Raw genomic sequence first — 19,276 nt, forward strand, 5'->3', positions numbered from 1 at the left:
ATGACTTGCCCAAGGCTGTGTAACGCATCGCGACACGTCTGACCCACATGAAAGCACAGGCTCCCGACGGGGCGTGTGGGTCTGACGCACAGAGCGGGAGACGGAAAACAGCTGACCCCCTTCTGGGGAGGCCGAGCCCAGGACCGGGGAGGAGAGGAAGGGCCAGGCCTGGTGCTGCTGCCAGGGCTACGATCCGCAGGAGACTGGCGCCTCTGTCCGGGCCTGCGGGGGCTGCAGGGGTCCTCGCGCTCAGGAGCCCCCCACCACCGGAGGCCAAGAGGAACCGTCTCGGGCACAAGCCCTCTCCTCTCCGGGAGCCGCGGGGGCTGGACCGGGCACAGCTCTGCAGCGCAGGTCCAGGCAAGAGCTGTGGACGGGCAGGGCCCTCCAGCAGGGGCGGCAGCCACCGGAGGGGCCGCGTCCCGGGCCCTGGGGCTCCCCGGTCGAGAGGAAGGGAGGCGGCGTCCGGGTAAGCGGGGCGCCGCCTCGCACAGGGCCGTCCACCCCCCGCCCCCTCCCCTCCTCCACGCGGCCACAGCCGGATGATGTCCCCATGGCAACCCAGTGTGAGTCAGCGAGCATGCGTGCTGGGATTGGCAGGGAGCACCTCCTGATGCCTAAAATAAAGGGGGCGGGCAGGCCCTGCCGCTCACTCACAGGCCCCCGGTACCCCCCCCACCCCGGGCTCTCACAATGAGCTGCTTGTCCGCTCCCTCTCCCTCCGCCAACATTTACCAAGGGAAGAAAAGCACGCGAGCGCCAGGCCAGCCCGCGTCCAGGGCCCAGGGGCGCCTCAGCGCCGAGCCGGGCCCTCCGAGCCACCACCCTGTCCCCGTCCCCGTCCCCAGCTGCCCAGCCGCCGAGGCCCCTCAGAGCAGCAGGCCAGGTGAGGGGCTCCCCTGGGCCTGCTACCTGCACCTTGCTGCAAGGGGGTTAAAGAGGCCGGGGGAGCAAGTGGTCAGGACCCCAGGCCCAGGTCACACCGTGGATGGTGGCCCGGCCTTTCTGCAGCAGGCCTCCCCCCGAGAGGCGGACCGAGGCTGCCGGGACCGGACGTCCAGGGGGGCCGCCACCCCCTCCCCCATCCAGCTGTTCCCGACCAGGCTGAAGTAAGACTCCAGCTTCTCAGTCACCCCCAAACTGGCTTCTGGCTGGGAAGGGAGCGGTGGATTCCACCCATCCTTTCTGGACCTGCAGACCTGAAACCCGCACTGCCAGTGAGACGCCTGGGCTGCACACGCCCACCCGGACCGCCGCTGGTGGCAGCCGACATGCACGAACACAGCCGAGGGGGACGCTGCGGTCCCCGCCACGGACGAGGAAACAGGTGGTGCCCGGCCAGTGGCGGGCAGCAGGGTCTGAGCCCAGGCGGGGCGTGCACTGCCCCTTCGATGCTCCTGTGCTTCGTGTGGCTGGGGGGCAGGGCCCAGCGTGCCAGGGGGCGACCTCAGAGGGCACTGGGCACCAGGCAGGGATCAGGAGCTCGGCCTGGGGGGCCCAGGGCTCCCAGGGAGCCGGGGGCCTGGTGGGAGCCGCCTCTGAGACCCCTCCAGCTCTGCTGGCCAGCACCAGCTCCCACAGACGCCCTCCCTGCCACGTGGGCTGCTTGCGATGGGATGTCTGGATCCAGTTCAAATACCATTTAATTACCACAGGCATATGGCAATGCCGGTGACTGGCGGGAAGGGAATCACGGTCCCCGGAGACAGCGGGAGGGGGAGGGGGAGCAGCAGCCCCGCCGGGCAGAGCCAGCTTCCACGCCACCCACCAGCCCCAGACCAAGAGGGCGGCCTCAGGAGCCGTCTGGGGGACAGGGCGTAGAGGGGGACACCCCAGGGTTTGATGGTCCGGGTGTCGTGGGGTCAGCCAGGCGTCCACCCTGGGACGCTCCTGGCCTAGCACATCCTGGTGTGGGGTCCTCGGGGTCAGAGAGCCGGCCCCGTGCTGGCCCGTTCGATGCACGCGCGTGCCTGGCAGGTGCCCGTGGGCGACTACCATCACCCAGAGAATGGGGCACCGGCTGGGAGACAGAGGACACGGGCCCAGGATGAGCCACTAGTTCCCAAAGCCACTGACCTGGGCGGGGAAGGGGGCATGTGAGTCCCAGGACTGGGCCTGGAACCAGGGACTGGAGACGGCAGCAGAGAGAGCAAAGCCTGCGTGATGCTCTCCACGTGCGGGTGCCGGGCTGGGCACCCGCGCGGCCCGCCTGCCCCCAGGGAGGCGAAGAGCTCGGGGTTTCAGTGCGTACTGTCCAGAGAGGGAAGTCGGGGCCTGAAGCCGGGAGGTCACACGTGGTAAACACAGGGAAGCTGGCGTCCGAGGCCTGCGGCTCCTCCACCTCTCCTGCCTGCTGCCCGGGAAGCTCATTGCCCAGGTGCACATACAAACTCCCTCCTTCCTCCAGCTCCTCCTCGCCCGTCCTTCAGGGCACAGTCCAGAGGGGCAGGCGTCCTGGGGCGCCTGCCCACCACAAGCCAGGCCCCGCAGGCGGGAGGTAAAGACGGGCCCTCGACAAGCCCCTGCCCCGCCCTCCTGCGGTCCAGGGGCCCCCGCTTCCTCCTGGGTCACGGTCTCTTCCCAGCTTGAGCTCTCTAAGAACGTCATCGCCCTCCCCTCCGCAGCTCTTGCCCCGGCCCCACCCGGGGTGAGGTCACTTCTGTGGGCTGCCCTCAGCTCAGTGGCCCTCGGCCAGCACCGCCGCCCAGATGAGGGGAAGGAGGCAGCTTCCCGCGGCGCAGGGTGGCACCACTCCCAGCCCTGTTCCTCCCTGGGGGTGCGGGAGGGCGGTCAGGGATGGGAGCCCGGTTCCAGGGTCTTCCAAGCCCCCCACGGGCGCTGGGCGCTGTGGACCAGATCCACAGGGAGGCGTGCAAAATTTAAGGGAGCGTGAAAAACCCAGCAATCAAGATAAGCTGATTTAATGCACTGTGTGGGAAACGCGCACTGGACCAGTGTGCTGCCCGTTTCCGTCAAAGCTTTGTGGACCCAACGGTCAGTGTCATTTCTGTCCAGAGACCCGCTGGATGCGACCCTCGGGCACCTCACCCCAAGCCCCACCCCTCCCAAACCTCCGCCATCCCGCCTCCAGGTCCTGCAGGGGGAGGGCGGGCAGACGGCCCCGCGAAGAAAGACCGGGAGCCGCCCAGGACAGAGCCCGGTCTCTTTGCCACCGGGCAACCCGCAGGGCGCGCGGAGGCGGGGCCGGGGCTCGCCCTCCCGAGGCGGCGTCTGGCCCAGCGGCCCGCGGCGCGTCCCCCCGCGCAGCGCGGCGGGAGCTGGGGACACCCGTCCACCCACACGCGGCAGAGAGGCTGCGCGCGCGGCGGGCCGTCCCCACACCGGCTCGTGCGCCCGCGGGGACAGCTGCGGGCAGCGCTGAGCTCAGCGGCTCCGTGGCTCTTCGCGGAGCCGGGCCTGGGCGGAAGGGCGGACAGAGGAGACAGGCAGGCCGGGGGATGCTAAGACCGCCGAGGAGAAGTCCCGCCCCCAAAGGGGAGCCGCCGGAGCCCCCCGCTGCACCCCATCCTCGGCGACAGCACACAAAGCCGGCCAGTCGTCGCCCAGGGCCCCGCCCGGTAACCTTGGGCTGGGGGAGGGGCGGTGGGCGTGGCTCAGCGTCTCCGGTGAAATCCGTCCTGCCCACTCAGCGGCACCGCTGCCTCCTCTGGGCCCTGACGGACCTGCCCCCCCCATCTTTATCCCAAGCTCCTAGACATGCAGCTCCCAGGCTCTTTCCACTTGAAGCAGTCTTAGGATTCTCCAAGAAGTAACAGGCTGTGTGTTAAAATAACTAAGAACTGTTCCAGAATCCTAGAAAATTCTTATCATTGCGGTGTCTGGTCTGTGATTCCTGACACCCTATTTTGCGGGTGCCTGGAACCCCGCCACACGTCTGCTGACTCAATTCCCCAGGAGGTAATAACCCTGCTGGTCGCTGTACACACCACATTTTGCACACGTTCTAAGGGGGGGGGGCCCTCTAATTTACAACGGAGGGCTCAGAGAGAAACTGACGCACCTCAAGGTCACACAGCTCAGCCGTAGCAAGGTCTTCTAGGAAGAGCACCTTTCTCGGCTGTGGGCCTGAAGATTCGGTACAGCAGGAGGGGGGACCAGCCTGCGTGCCGCTGCCCGCCTGTGAGAAATGTCACCCTGGGGACTTCCAGGCTGGGAGGCACCCTCTCAGGCCCCACCTCGAAGGCTTTGGGAAGAACCACAGGCCAGACTAGAACCTCCCCTCAGATGGCCAAGGTCACCCACGTAACTAGTCCCTTGGGAAAAAGCCCCAGGGGTTTAAGCCTATCTGCTCTTCTCTCCTTCAGGATCCCCGACGCCTTTCCGGAATGCTGAAGAGGCGCCCCCCGGCGAGTGGTACAGCCCGGGGAGGCCCGGGGACGCGAGGACGCCCGGCGCCCCGTCTCGGGGTGTGCCGCTCCCCAGGCCGCCCGGAGCCCTCCTCGGCCAGCCCACGGTCGGCGGGCCTGGCTGCGGCTGGAGCTGGGCTGTCGTGGCCTCCGTCGCGGAAGTGTGCGTACGAGGCAGCGGACACCGAGAGGAGCCCAGGACCTCCTGTCTGCCTGGCACACCGCATCACTCGGCCACGCCATGACCTGCCAGGGACCAGCCTGTCCCCATCAGTGACAGAGCCAGACCAAAGGGGAACTCGGCTACAGCAAGAGGGATTCAGATAAGCTAGCGGAAAGAACTTCCCGCCTGCAAAGGCTGTGGAGTCCTGGGAAGGGAAGCCTGGCAGTCCGCAACCTTCCTTCGACGGACTCATGGTCACTGACAGCACCCGCGCCTCACCTGATAAGGACAGCACCTAATATCTTTTGAGAACCTGCGTGCGGAGCTCCTTTACGTGCACAAATACGGCATGTGTAAAGACCACCTCTTTACTGAGGCTCAGAAAGGAGCATCTGCACAAGCCCGCAGGCCCACACTCCTAACGGTGGAGATGAAACGCAAACCAAGCCTGACTGTGCCCAGTCCCGCGGCCGCCGCATCCTCTAAGCAGCCCTGGCCGGGAGGGAGGTGGGCTGGAGAAAGATGATCCTGCCTTCAGCTGCCAGCAGGGCCGCGAGCTGCCTGCCGGGGAAGCGTTTTCCCATTTTGTAGTGAAGACAGCCGAGGCTGGGCGGGGAACGGGGCCCAGGACGCAGGAGCTGCTTCCCTGCGTGAGCACGGCGCCCGCCTCTGCGGCAGAAAGAGGACGCCTGCACCCACTTTACCGGGCATCCTCTCCTCCTCCCCGCCTCCTCCCCCCTGGCAGCCTGCCAGCTCCAGGAAGGCGGCTGGAAGCGAAATCCCTGCTCTCTCAGGGGAGTCTGGCTCCCAGACACCCGGGGGCTTTAGCGGACTTAGCACGGAGAAGGCGTCTTCCCGTGGGGGCCAGTCCTCTCTGACGCAGGGTGGCAGGCCCAGCATGGGGTGCTGGCCCTCTCAGCGGCAGGGCTGCAGCGGGGGGACCCCCGTGACAGCCAGAGGTGCCTCCCACCGGCCCTTCTCCGGGCCCCCCAGACCCTCCCCCAACCCAGCCCTCCTGAGGCTGCCGTAGGGAAAAGACTGGCTCTGAACCCCCAAACAAGAAGGCTTTGTACAGTGGGGTCAAAGGGCATGGGTTTACGAGGCCCAGCCTGGTGAAAGGGGTCAGTCAGCCCCCTCTGCCTACTTCTGCCCCCACACGTTCCCAGGAGCACGGGGAGCGGCACAGACACGCGGAAGGAAACTACAGGAAGCCTGGGGTTCAGCACACGGACCCCACCCCCACCTGAGGATGTCCTTGACCTCTCTCTCTCTCTCTGTTCATCCAGGGTTCTGACCACTGACTTCGGAGGAGTGCCCGACAGGCCGTCCAACGGGGGCGGGTGCACGGAGTCGTATCCACACCCACCCGGGGCACTGGGATCTCTGCGGGGCCTGGGCACCCCCAGAAAGGCTGAAGCAGGCACAGGGGAGGAAGCGGGCAGGCAGAGGGGCTGGGATGGCAGAAGCTGGAGTGGCAGGGCAAGAAGGGGCGGAGGAGGGCCGGTCCCTGTCCTGAGCTGCACAGGAACCCCCCCCCACACCCTGCCTGCTGTCAGCCACGCAGGCCTGGCTGTGAGTGGCAGCTCCAGGCCTGGGAAGAGGGCGTTCCCAGCTCAGCGAAGCCCGCTCAGCTGCGCTCTGGCCCACCCCCATCCCGGGGCATCTGGCAGGGGCTCCCATGACCTCCTGGGAGATGCTGCAGGGCCCAGAGCTGTGCCGGCATCTGCATCTGCTGGGGGACAGCGCCGTGGGGCCTGGGCCCTGGGGACGCGCCTCTGCTGAGGAACGCGAAGCAACAGGCGCCGGCCTAAGCCCCGCCCCACCCCACTGGCCCCCGGGCCCCCTGCCACCCTGCCAGGCTCTCCTCGGGGCACCTTACCTCCAGCCTCGGGAAGGACTAGTCCAGCCTAGAGAAAAGAGCGGTGGCCTCTGCCACCACTCTGATGGTGGGCTTCCACTGAGGATGGCAGAGGGAGAGGGCCTCAGGCATTTGGGGGTCTGGGGACAGGGAACTCTGGCCCTCCATCCCTTCCACACCCAGAGCAGCTGAGGGGAAAGAGGGAGTGCTCCAGAGCACAGGACACTGCAGCCAGCAGTGCTGCCACCTGCCGTGGGTTCCACAGCCCCTGCCACCGAGCTCCACCACCCTATCCCCTGGGACAGAGGGATAGCCTCCTGGGGCCAAGGTGGACCATCCCAGCCCACTCCCCAACCCTGGCAGGGAGGCCTCCTCCCCTCCCCAGCCCAGGAGCCTCATAGCTTCCCCCCGCCACCTCCTCCTAAGGGGCTGCTGGTCTAGAGGGTAAAACGAGACAGAAAGGAGCCCAAGGACACGGGGGAGGGTGTAGAGGGAGCAATGGGAGACTTGGCTGTCCCGGAACGTCCCCAGAGAGGGTGGCAAGGTGGCACTCGGGCAGGAAAACAAATTTGAGAGGCAGCTGCGTGGATCTCAGGAAAGGGAGACGGGCGGCTCCCACCCAGGGGTGGGGGGAGAAACTCCCCGAATCGAGGAGCACGTGGAGACAGGCAGCCCCACAAGGAAGGCCCAGACGGCCTCACCTGCCACATGTGCACAGCCCGGTGTGCCTCCCCGAGCACCACGGTCACGGTCACGGTCACAGCCGTGACGTGCAGAAAAGCGCTGGAGCAAACGTAGGCACAGAGACGCCCAGCAAAGAGCTAATTAGCAGCCGGCCAAGGAGACTGCATGAAGCAGTGTGAGGAGCACGTGCTCGGAAGCGAGGGTGCCCTGGGTTCAAGTTCAGACGCCTCCGTTTACTGCTGTGAGCGTGTGCACATTTCTACGAAGGGCATGACATCTGTCACCTCGCGGGCTCCCATGGGGCTGCGTGGGGCCTGGCGCTCAGCGAGTGTGCAGGAAATGGCAGCGCCCAGCCCCTCCCAGCTCAGTCCTTCCATCACAGCGCGCTTCCTGCAATCCATCAGCAACCATCAGCCAATCCGTCGGAGGGCTGAAGGGGAATTCTTTTTACCTAAGTCGCTTTGGCTCACCCCCTCGGGGACGGCGCGTAGGTACACTTGCGGCGAGTGTTTATTTCCAAACCCTGACTTCACACTCAGCTGGTCAAGAGTCACCCGTTAAGGACCGTCCGCCTTCTAGTGCATCCAGACCGCTGCTCTTCACAAGTGGACAAACCAGAACAAACCGCGGATCCCATTCTACAGTGGGTAAAGCTGAGGCCCAGAAGGAGAAACAGAAACAGGGCCCCATGACCCAGCCAGTGACGAACCTCACGGGCCCCCGCCCCGCCCTCTGCCCCGAGAGCCGCAGGAATCAGGGTGCCAGGCACATGTCACCTCTGCCGCTTCCTCAGCCCCGCCCCACCCCCCTCGACGAGGTCGTCAAAGCTGGGAGCCAATCAGGCGGGCTGGCTGGGGCAGGGGGATGGGGGCACATTTCCGGGGCCTGCGGTTACCACACGGCACTTCCTGGTGATGACACAGCCCTGTTTCTGCAGCAGGAGGCCGCCACCAAGACTCTCCCGTCTCCACGGCCCACAGGAGGCCCTGCCTGGGCCTCGGTTTCCCAGGCCTGTGAACTGGACAGCAGGGGCCACCGCGGGCACTTACTGGTTGGCCCTGTGGACGCCGTGAGAGCGGGGGTGGGGGATGGACGACGGGACCCTAAAGGCACCCCATCCCCACCCCCACTCAGTTTTTTCCCGTCTTCCGTGTCTTTGTCCCAAGGCAGCGATTCTCTCGGTTCAAAATTTAGACAGACACTGACTAAGACCTCAGAGGAGGCTACAGCCAGGGGAAGACCTGCAGCCAGAGAACCCGCGGGCGAGAGCAGGGCTGCACCCGACTGTCCCTGGGCCCCCGGCGGGTGCTCCGCATCCCCTCTCCAGCCCCTGCCTGACCCTGCGGTGTCCAGGGATGAGGTGGGACCGGCAGAGCCCCGCCCCCGCCCCCGCAGACGAAGAAGGAAGCTTAGGGAAACCAGGCAAAAATGAGGGGGGGGGAGGTTAGGCCACCCTGAGGGCTCCCCTCGTGCGGGGGGCGCAGAGCTGGGGGCTTGAAAGGGTCTTAAATAAACGCACCACGTCCCTTGGCTTCCTTCCCCAATCGCAACTTTGCCAACCGGCCTTTCTGAACAGCCACCCCTCTCCCTTCTCCCCCCACTAGCCAGGCCTGTATTTCTGCAGCCTGGGGCAGGTCAGCTCTCCCCAGCATCCCCCCCCAAACCCCCGCCCCAGGTAGAGGCCGGCCCTAGGCCAGCCTGGAGCTGAGGAGCTGAGAGCTCTTATCGTGCAAGGGGATTAACGGATAAACGGATCACAGGGCAGGCTGGAGGGGCTGGCCTGGGGGTCTCGGTGCAGAGTTCCGGAGCAGATGGGTCAGACTCCAGGGTGGCCTGGGGTGGGGCTTTGGGGATCTGCTCACACCTAGACCTTCTCCCCTTATCCCACAGCCCCAGGTCCTGCCCCGGCTCCTCTGCCTCTGGCCCCCTTTGGCCTTCCCCGCAGCTCCGCAGACAAGCAAGCTTTCACCCTCGTGCAGAGATGACAGGGCCAACAGCCCTGGGCCTGGCACTTCTTACCTAGTCTAAAAGCCCCCGGACCTCCACCCTCACACACACACACACACACACACACACACACACACACACACACACACACCCCAGACCAAGTCTGTGTCATTCCCGGCCTCCCTGTCTCAAGTTTTTCAGGGGGACCCAGTTAGATATAAGAAGGGGCTTCCAGAAAGACAGCTCAGCATGGTGCTGGGCTAGGCTCTTGGCACCTCCACATCCTCGGCTCTCCCCAGCAACGCTCTATGCTACTCCGACCCACCACTCAGTCCTTTACGTGAGACAGGCGATTTCTGAGGGTGGGGATGGGGGGGTTGAAGGGGACCCCAAGGCATAAAGAACTCTCCCCTACGGTCCCCCAGTGGCACCATCCGCTCCCTGACCCAGCCCCAGCCCCAGCCCAGTGCCCGTTCTCAGCTCTCTGATTAGAAATTGGGCTCTGTCCAGGCATTGTCTGCCCTCCACGGCCAGCTGCCCATTGGGGTCTGGCGTGTGCCGGGATGGGCGCTCTGGCTGGGATGGGAGGGGCGGAGTAGGTGGGGCCCCCACTTTCCAGGAGACTCTGAAAGGCTGGCTCTCCTGATGCTCAAATCTCCCCACCCCTGCATCCGGATGAGCAACAGAGGCAAGGAGTGGGGCCAGGTCACTGGAGCAGGGGGCGGGCATGGTGCCCTCTGGGTGGGAAGGCTCCCGGGAACCTTCAGTGGTGGTGGGAAGGGAACACCAGCTCTCCCTCACTCTGCACAAGGTGCCAAGGCCATGGGCTCTCCCACATCCTACCCAGCCCCAGCCTAGCCTGGGGGCCCTGACGGAGGTGGGGAAGGGGCTTTGTTTGGCTCTCTCCGCTAAGATGGAGTCTAAAGGAAAGCCCCCTGGGAGGGGCACCCCAAGCCCCCTCCTTCCCAGCCCTGGCTTCGCAGTTTCCCTTTTCAATGCACCCAGGCTCTCCCACCCTGCTGCAGCTGTCATTTACATTTCCCACTCCCGCCCACTCCCACTCCCAGCCCCACCGTGCCCCTCTGCCTCGCCCTCGCCCCCCAGAGGATCCTGCTGGAGGCAGCCCCGCAGCAGCCCGGCCCCGCCCCGCCGGCCCCCCAGGCACCTTCGGGGCTCCTCTTTGTCTCAGGCTGTCCAGCGCCCGCAAGTCTGTGCCCAGGGATGCTCTGCGTGCGGCCGGGGGTGCGGGGGGAGGCGCCTCGGTTTCCCTCCCTCAGCCCCACAGCGTGCCCAGCCTGACCCTCTCTGGGCTGCAGAGGGCTGGCCAGGCGGCTGGGGTGAGGGGTGGCAGCACCTGCCCGGGGGTGTCTTCCACAGTCGTCTCTGAGCGACTGCCCTGGAATCTGGAATCTGGGTCACCTACAACCCAGGGAAGCTAGAGGCCCGTCTCAGACCCATCCCCACCCCCAGCACACAGGGCCGGGTGATGTTCTCCACCATCCCTGCGTGGGTGACCAGTCCGGGGTGGCACTCTCCTACCAACAGACCCCCTCAAAGAGAAAAACCCAAACCAAAAACAGGGAGGGGTGACATGGCGTGAAGCGTCCCCACCCAACACAAAGAACACACCCAACACAAAGCCCGGCACCTCTGGGTGCCCTGTCCTCTGCCCATCTCACTCTGCCACGATGTCCCTTCAAGTCCCAGGTAAGTCCATGCGGCCCTCCCGGCTCAGTGCTGTCTGAGGGCCTGAGGATGGACATAACGTCACAGCGTCCTGCCCTCTGAGAGGCAGAACCTCGAGACACCCCATCCTCCCTCCGCAGCCCCTCTCGGTTAGGGCCGGCACGGTGCCCCCCAAAGCCGCTGACTCCCCAAGGAGGGCCAAGGTCCCATCCCAGCCCCTCCGTCTGAGAACTCGATCTTTGTCTGCGGAACCGGGCCCGGGGCGGCGGCGCGCTGCCTCCGCAGCTGGACCGAGAGCGCAGGACCAGCCGGCCGCGGGGAAGCGGGGAGATCGCCCCCGTCCAGCGTCCCCGCAGGAGACGGCAGCCCGCGGGGAGGCGAAGAGGAAACGCACAGACGCTCCGGCCGGGGCCAGGGCTGGGTGTGAAATACCGGATTTCCTTGTTTATTGGATTTTCTGATCATCAAGGGCTCCCCAGGGGGGCCCGAAACTGCCACCCCAACAAAGCCACCTCCAGCCGCCCGCGGGGCCGCGGGTCCCGGCGGGGGCAGGGCCAGCGCGCGGCGCCCCGCAGCCTGGCCGGCTGGACCCCCGCGGGCGCCGGCTGCGGCTCGACGGGCGTCCGCGCCCCGGGGCCCCCACGCGAGACAAAGCCGAGCGCGCCGCGCACGCGCCCCGCCGCGCGTCCTACCTGACGGCCACCTTGACGCAGCAGTCCCCCTGGCCGGCCATGGTGCCGCGGCGCCGGCCCCGCGCGGATCAGGGACGGGGGCCCGCGGGCCGGGGCGGCGGGCGGCGGGCGGCGGGGGCGCTGCGGGCGGAGGCGGCGGCGGGCACGGACATGCTCGCGGGCGGCCGGCGGCCGGCTCACCCGCGGCCGGCGGAGGCCCCCCGGGGTCGGGCCCGCGCGCCCCCTCGCGCCCTCGGGCGGCGGCGCCGAGCCGGCGGACAGCCCGGGCGCGGCCCGCTCCCCACGGCCGGCTCCCGCGCGCGCGCCCCTCCGGCCCCGCGCAGCCTCCCGCCGCCGCGCGAACAAAGCGGGCGGGGGCCGGCCGCGCGGAGGCCCCGCCCCCGAGCCCGCGCCGCCAATCGCGGGCCGGCGCCGGCCGCGGGGGCGGGGCTGGCTGCTGCCTGGGGACCCCCGTGCCCACGCCCGCGAGCTCGCGGGGGGCGCGGCGGGGCGGCGCGGGCGCGCGTGCGGGGCGGCCGGCAGGCGAGCGGGCGGCGCCGGGCCTCGGCCCCTGGAGCCGCGGATCCCCGGACCCCCCGGAGCCGCGGATCCCCGGAGCCCCCGGAGCCGCGGCGGGGCCCCGGCGCGTCAGTGCGGAAGCCGGGGCGCAGGGCGGGGACTCCCCAGGTCACACGGGAGCTGGCGGCCGAGCGAGGGGAGAACCCGCGGCCCCGCGCCCCGCGGCCTGTGCGCTGAAAGCGCCGGGGGAGCCTCGCTTCTGCTTTCCTTCCCGCGCACGCGCCGGCCTTTGCCGAGGGGGCCTCCTGCCCGTGTCTCGCTGAAATCCCCTCCGCCGACACCCGGCCGCGTTTCCAAGTCCACTTCGGGTGGATGCCTGGCCAGGCTCCTGGCGCAGGCGGCCCCTCCCTCCTGCCAGACCCCGGAGGCTCCAGACAGAGACCTTAGTGACCCACAGATGACCCGTGTCCCCCCCTCCCACCCCCGCCTGGCTCACACTCTGCGTGTTGTGGCCGTGGGGGCAGAGGGTCAGCGTGGGACGCCTGAGCTGCCCCAGGGAGACAGGGAACAAAGGGGGCACTCAGCTCCGGGCACCTGGGTAGGGGTTGGTGGGGAGGTGGGCGGGAAGAGGGTGTGGAGGGCCGCTGCCTTCGTTTGGCTCTAAAGGACAAGGGGAGCTGTGGGGACTTGAAACACACTGGGGACTCGAAACCTGGGGCGGTGACGGAGGTGCCCAGTGCCCAGTGCCGTGGGAAGTCACCGTGGCCTTTCTGGCCCCCCTGCCCTCCCTCTGAGCCCGGCCCCTCCTCCCTGCCCCCCAGCTCCCAACACTGGGGCCATTCACGGGCCCCCTCACCAGCTGCCCTCCCCCCCCACTTCAACCAGCTCCCTCCCCTGCAAAGAGCCCAAGAGGAGGACCCAGCTGCAGCGCCAGATGTGCAAGGAGAGCCCTGGGGGAGGGGAGGGAGGGGAGTCTGACTCCAGGCCTCTTGCACCACCCGCAGATGGTGAAACCATGTCAGGGATTTTGGAAAAGGTGTGGGTTAGGGGCTGGGGGTGCACCGCTGGTGCCACCCCCCTCTCTTTCCCTCCCCCACCCAGTCACAGCTCACTGCTCCATCCGCAGCCCAGATCCCAGTTTGCTTTGACCTATGCTAGTCAACCCCAAACACAAAGATAATTTCAAGGGCAAATCAACACCCCCTATTCTCTAGCCCATCCTGATGGAAAACAGCAGCACCCGCAGTGCCCCAGGGCGGAGGAGGGGCAGGGGGCTGGGGGTGGGGGGCAGCCTGGTAATCCTGCACCTTTCACTAGCTTTCAAACCTGGAGGAAGGTCTCTGGGCCCAGTCGGCTACCCCTCCCAGAGCAGGAGGCCAGCAGAGGGTGGAGGTCAGCCCCTGGACATTCTCTTCCAGCACAGGTAAGGTGGGGAGGAGACTGCCTCGCCGGGGCCGTGCACACGTACACGGAGAACAGGGGCCTTTGAGTGCGTGTTCGCATTTCCTGCTCACCACCTGGTGAGCTAGGCTTCCTTCTTTTCAGTTTTGCCGACAGGGCACTGTCTTACCTGGCACATAAGCAGCAGACCCGGGATTTGAACCGTGCATCTGGCTCCAGGCTCCCAGATCACCTCCAAGCAGCTGCCCGGGGAGGGGAGCTGGGCCACCCGCGCTTCTGCTCCTGGCTTGTGCTCCCAGGTGACCACATTGCATTTTGCAAAGCCGCTCTCCTGCCCCAGACTCTGGGCTTCTCCAGGCCCGACTCTGGCTTCCTGCCTCCAGAGGTCCCCTCTGACTTCCTAGAGTAGGTGACCTTCTGAGTCACAGCTTCACTGCTGGGAAGTGGCGCCAGAGCCGCTGTCTCCCCCGTCCCCCCCCCCGCCCCCCACTCCCATCCCTCCAGGTCACAGGGTGTAGCACTTGGGCTGGAAAGTCAGGCCTTCTGCAGGCCAGGGCCTCAGGGCGGCTCCCTCCTGGGCCACCGGAGCCACAGGACAGCTAGCTCGGCGTCCAGACTCTGCCTTCCGGAGCTGCTGCCCCGAGGCGAGGAGGTCAGACGGAGATCCAAGTGGGTAATGAAGAGGCTCAGACTGCAGCCTGGGCAGATCTCGTCGGAGAGTCCGGGGAAGCCTAGGCTGCCCTCCGCCCGCCCCCAGCAGTGTGTGTGCAGCCCTGTTTCCTCCTCAGGTGTGTTCCCACCCCGCCCCCTCCTTCCAGACCCTGAGGCTTCTCCGCAGCAGCGGCCCGCGTGCACGACTCCCCCCGCCGCCTCCCCCTGTTGGACTGCAGTTGGAGCCTCAGCTCCTGTCCCCGACGGAGGCCCTCCCCGTGACAGCAGCGGCGGGCGTCCGGGCCGCTGGGACCCTGGGGAGTTGGGAGGGGGCTCTGCCGCAGGAGGCTCCCACGCTCCTGTGGTGACAGGGCTCCGGCGGCGGGGGGCGGGGGCACGGCCATCTGGCCCAGATCTCTCCGGTCAGGTCAGCCTCGCTCTCAACATCAACCCTACGGTAACAGACGAAACCACCTGAGAGATGCGCCTGGGCCCCGGAAGGCTTCTCAGAGGCGGCCTGCACTTTAGTCCCGTCCTGTGGTTCTTCTCCAGCGTTAGCACCGGGCACGGGTCCTGTGGTTCTTCTCCAGCGTTAGCACCGGGCACGGGCATTTGGGGGAAGGTAGCTGAGCGCTGACCTGGGGTTCTGGGGGTGGGATGCGGAGCTGCTGCCCTCCCAGCAGCGTTCCTGGGAGATCAGGCCTTAGCCCACCCGGCTGGCAGGTGGTCCATCCACAGCTCCCGTACCCACCCGGAGACCCCGCCCCGTCCTGCTCGCCAGCAGGCGCGCGGAGCCCCGGGGGGGGCCTGCTGGGGTGCAGACGTGGGGACCTCTGCTCGGCGAGGGGGCCGCCTGACTTCCTCTGTCGCAGGAGGAGACAGACTGAGCCGTAGAGGAAACCAGAATCTGTTAAAAATAGCAAGGAAGAGAGAACTGCTGTGGATCAGTAATCCCCATCGGTCTTTTAGAAAACAACAACACACTATTTTTGGTTTCAGGTGTTGCTGAGGACTTAATACTCCATGTAACCTCGAACACGGGCTCCTTGTCTGCTCTCCTCTGCGGCGCTTTCCAGGGCGGTGTGGGAGCCAGACGCGGGAGCACGTGTGGGCAACCTCAGCGTCCCAGAACCCTAGGGTCCAAAAGAGCCCTAAGCGCGTCTGGTTTGACAGCGCCCTCTTCAGGTGGGGAAACTGAGGCCCAGAGAGGGGAAGAGGCGTGTCCAGAGTCGCGCAGCAAGCTGCTGGGCTGGCACTGAAGCACCACGGCGCGACAGGACCCAAGGGCCGCAGCCCCGAGCCTGGGCTGCGCGTGAGCTGATGGTGTGCGTAAAAGTAAAGTCTGTGCAAAACAACAGACGCCAGCCCGGAAGCCAGCGTCACCGAGATGAGATCTGGGTTCCGGTCCAGCTCTGCCACGTGTGTGACCCGGGGAAAGGTCCCCTCCTCAAAATGAGGACAGTCACACCCCCCTCATCACAGGTATTATGAGGTCCACACCCAGCACAAGGCCCCGTGCAGGATGGAAATGAATTTCCTTCGTTTCCCGTGGATTCTCCATCCCTTCTTCTGTGAGCTGGACAGAGGACCAATGTGTCGTAAAGACAGACAGGGAGTCAGAATGAGCGCGGGTGAGGCTGGGAGCAGGGGGTGTGGCGGTGACGTCTGCCTGCCCAAGGGGCCCTTCTTCATTGGGGAGGGGGAGTTTGCAGCCTCTGCCGGCCACTCGGCGGAGGGGCCCTGGGGGACAGGTGAGTGTTCGCAGAGGCAGGGGGGCCCCGGGCATGCTGGACCCCTGCAGAGCACGGACACCCCGGGTCAGGCTCCCTGCGGGCCACCCGGAGGAGCATCTGAGCTGTGTTTTACTCACGCGAGGGCTACCCTGTGCCAAGGGTGTGACGTGTGTTTTCTCTTGTAATCCTCACCACAGTCTGTGAGGCAAATACTGTTATTGTCCTCATTTTGCAGAAGAGGAAACGGGCTCAGAGGTCACTGGGCTGGTGTCACGGTCATTAGTGGCTCCACCGAATATTTCCGGCCCTCTGCGCTGGCGTCCTCACTCTGGTGTTAGCCGTGGCCTGTGACTTCCTTTGACCGATGAAACCTGGGCAGGACTGCCGTGTGTCATTTGTAGGTGGAAGCTTTCCGCACCCCTGGCACACAAGTTCACGTTGTTGAGAGGGTACGCCAGGAGTGAACTTTCATTGTGTCGAGTCACTGGAATGACGAGCTTGTGTGTTCCCTTGGCACAGCCCACCCGACCCGAACTGATGTCCTTAGTGAGGCGCCGAGCCAGAATTCTGGTCTGGAAAGATGCCAGAGGGCCCCACGCCTTCCAGGACTCCAGCTGCCCACCTCAGACTCACAGATGCCCTTTGGGCTTCCGGCCTCTGGGTTACGTGGAGCCTCACAGGCAGGTAGAAGGGCTGGTGGCCTCTCTGCTCCACCCGCCTCCACTCCCATGACGTGTGCAGATTGCTGGCTCCCGGGAGCCCCCCAAAGGAGCGTGGCTTCCCATCCACCTCCGGCTGTGCCAGCATCTCCCAGGGGTCCCCAGGAACCACTCGGAGGAGCCATCAGAAAAATCCCAGGGCCTTTCAGTGCCACCCGCCACTGCCTGCCAAGGAACAGCGGTGGAGGTGACTGTCAGGACACACCTGTGCTGACCCCAGCTCAAAGCCTGGCCCTGCTCAAGTCACCCTTTCCAGCGGCACTCAGTGAAATAGGGCCTCTGCAGAGGGTTAGGTAACTTCCCAGGGACCCCAGACGGATCATCTTCTCAGAGGCAGACAGTGTACCAACAGCTGCCGTTTCTGACCACGGTGCTGGGCGCTGTGTGGAAGGCTTTGCATCTGGGCTGTCCCGTTCGGCTCGCGGCGCCCCGAGGAGCTGGGAACGCATATCGTCCCCGTAAGATGAAGGACACCGAGCGTTGCCGCGGGTGGCACCACGCGTGGTGGAGCAGGTTTGAGCCCACGCGCGTGGTTTCCTGCTTCCTCCCGCGTCGGATCCCAGTGGAGGAAGAGGATGGCGCGCCCTTGGCAGCTGCTGAGCCTGCTGAGCGGGGACAGTGAGCAGAGGGTCCCGGGAAGCCACCTGCTGCAAAGACTCGGATGTAGATGTTCTGGCAGCTTTTCGTGGCCGCGGACTGGGAGCAGCGTGACCGTCCCTCACGGATGCAGGGCTGACTGGGGAGCACTGCGCAAGGAATGCTGCGCGGCCACGACAGGGACGGGCCCACCGGAACGTGACACGGAAGAGCCCACGCCTTGTGTGTCCCCTGATGGGAATGCCTAGAAAATGCAACCTGAGCCATCCCGCGGCCCAGCGGGTGCCTGGGGAGGGGAGCGGCAGGGGGGAGGGGGGGGGCAGTTACCAACAGGCGCCGAGCGCTCGTGGGGGTGGTGGACAGAGCTGGTGTCCTGTGGTGCTGGTGGCTCCCCAGGTGTAGGCATCTTTCAGAAACAATCCAGCTGTGTGCTTTGATTATGTTCCGTTATAAGTTAATTATCACTCGACAAACTGACTTAAAAAGAGGTCACTGGCTCCAACTGAAGGGCTCACACAGAGGTGGGGCCGCGGGTGACGTGGCCCGCGTCGCTGGGACGGCCACCCGGAGTCCTGGCCACCTGAAGGTTGGCCGAGCCCTCCGCGGGGCCCACGTTGCCTGTGGGCTCCCTGAGGTCCCCCTCCCCCAGAAGGAGGACGGGGTGGGGAATCCGGGGCGCAGAGAGGGATGTGGACGTAGGGAGGTGGGGGGCTCCGGCGGAGTCAGAGAAGGGGCGAAGCAGCCGCAGGCCTGGGGCCGGGAGCGCCGGCGAGAGGCGGAGCCCTCCCCGGACCTGGCGAGGAGGGGGGCGGCCCCAGCCATCCCCCCCCCCCCCTCCCGCCTCGGCCTCCCGGCCTCCGAAGCCCCTCCCCTCTCCTTAGGTCCGCAGACAGCCCCGCCCCGCCCGGCAGCTGTGGCGTTCCCATCCCCAGGGAGCGTCCTTTCCCTGGGCTTTAATAGGTATTTGCTTCCGAGGAGCGTTTCACACATTGAAAATAGGAGTGGAGGGAGGCAGCGGAGGGCGGGTGCCCGGGTTAACCTCTAAAGTGCCAGCGCGCCAGGCGGGCTCCAGACTGAGGCTTGAGGGCCCGCGTGCCCGGCACTGTGTGTGCGGAGCCTCACGGGGCAGCTTTCGGGCGATCTCCAAGGCCTTTGACCGCGACCGCCGGCGTTGGCCTGAGGTGAAATTCTCTCTTGAGACATTAATCTGTGTCCTTGGAGCTGGGGGGGGTTCCTAGGGCCACTGCCCTCTCCGGACCCTCACGCCCGCTGACCGCGGGGACCCTCTGCCTTGGGGGGACTGGGGGCATGGGGAGGTGTGCAGAAGCGGGAAAGAACTTTCCCTCTGTGACTTGCAAGCTGGGCTGGGGGAGCCAAAGAGGAGGCCCGCCCTGGGTGTAGGGGGTTCTGAGTCGTGACCCGAGTGCGTGCGCAGGGGAGGGGGAGGCACGCTGCCCAGGTCTGCCTCCCACCCCCACCCAGACCCCCGGGTGCCCCCTGGTCTGGCCCAGGAGAGCGGAGGTGGGGGCCGGGGGCCGGCCCGGGGGGCCTCCTGGAGGGGCAGCTGAGCTCCCGGGGCCCGGCGCTGGGGCGGCAGGCCCCTCCCGCAGGCCACGCCTCACGCTCCCCTCTCAGAGGGGACACCTCGGGGGTGATGGGCGCGGGGACCCACCCTCCGTCGCGGCCTGCACGCTGCCCGAGAGCAGCCCTGGCTGGACACCCGCGCGGTCAGCCCCCTCCCAGCCCGTGTGTGTGCTCAGGACGTCAGGACGTGCAGACAGCCCCCAGACGGGGGGCGGGGGCGGGCGTGCGTGGTGCGGGGCCGTGGGGACGCCCACCCTCATTATAGGGGACGCACTGTTGTCCGACTGCCGACGTGCAGGCGAGAGGGAGGGGACACTGGCAGCTTCAAATGATTCGTCGAATGCCTGCTCAGCAGTTTGCTTGGTCATCTCTGGCCTTGGCCCTCCCTCCTCCTCCTCCCCTCCCTCCTCCCTCCTCCCTCCTCCCTCCTCCCTCCTCCCCTCCCTCCTCCTCCCTCCTCCCTCCTCCCTCCCTCCTCCCTCCTCCCCTCCCTCCTCCCTCCTCCCCTCCCTCCTCCCTCCTCCCTCCTCCTCCCCTCCTCCCTCCCCTCCTCCCCCTCCCTCCTCCCTCCTCCCTCCTCCTCCCTCCTCCCTCCTCCTCCCTCCTCCCCTCCCTCCTCCCTCCTCCCCTCCCTCCTCCCTCCTCCCCTCCCTCCTCCCTCCCTCCTCCGTCCTCCCCTCCCTCCTCCCTCCTCCA

At 66.6% G+C, this 19,276-nt stretch overlaps 1 protein-coding gene across 1 annotated transcript in view; it reads right to left on the bottom strand.

The window, feature by feature from the left end:
* Positions 1–11,518, bottom strand: part of KIF21B (kinesin family member 21B) — a 39,635-nt gene extending 28,117 nt beyond the window's left edge. The window contains exon 1 of the mRNA XM_057727637.1: positions 11,398–11,518. Coding sequence (XP_057583620.1) covers positions 11,398–11,438 — 41 coding nt within the window. The 5' untranslated portion in view covers positions 11,439–11,518. The remainder of the gene's footprint in view (positions 1–11,397) is intronic.
* Between the last annotated feature and the right edge of the window lie 7,758 nt (positions 11,519–19,276).

This window comes from Hippopotamus amphibius, chromosome 3 (genome assembly GCF_030028045.1).
Source record: "Hippopotamus amphibius kiboko isolate mHipAmp2 chromosome 3, mHipAmp2.hap2, whole genome shotgun sequence".
NCBI classification, from domain to species: domain Eukaryota; kingdom Metazoa; phylum Chordata; class Mammalia; order Artiodactyla; family Hippopotamidae; genus Hippopotamus; species Hippopotamus amphibius.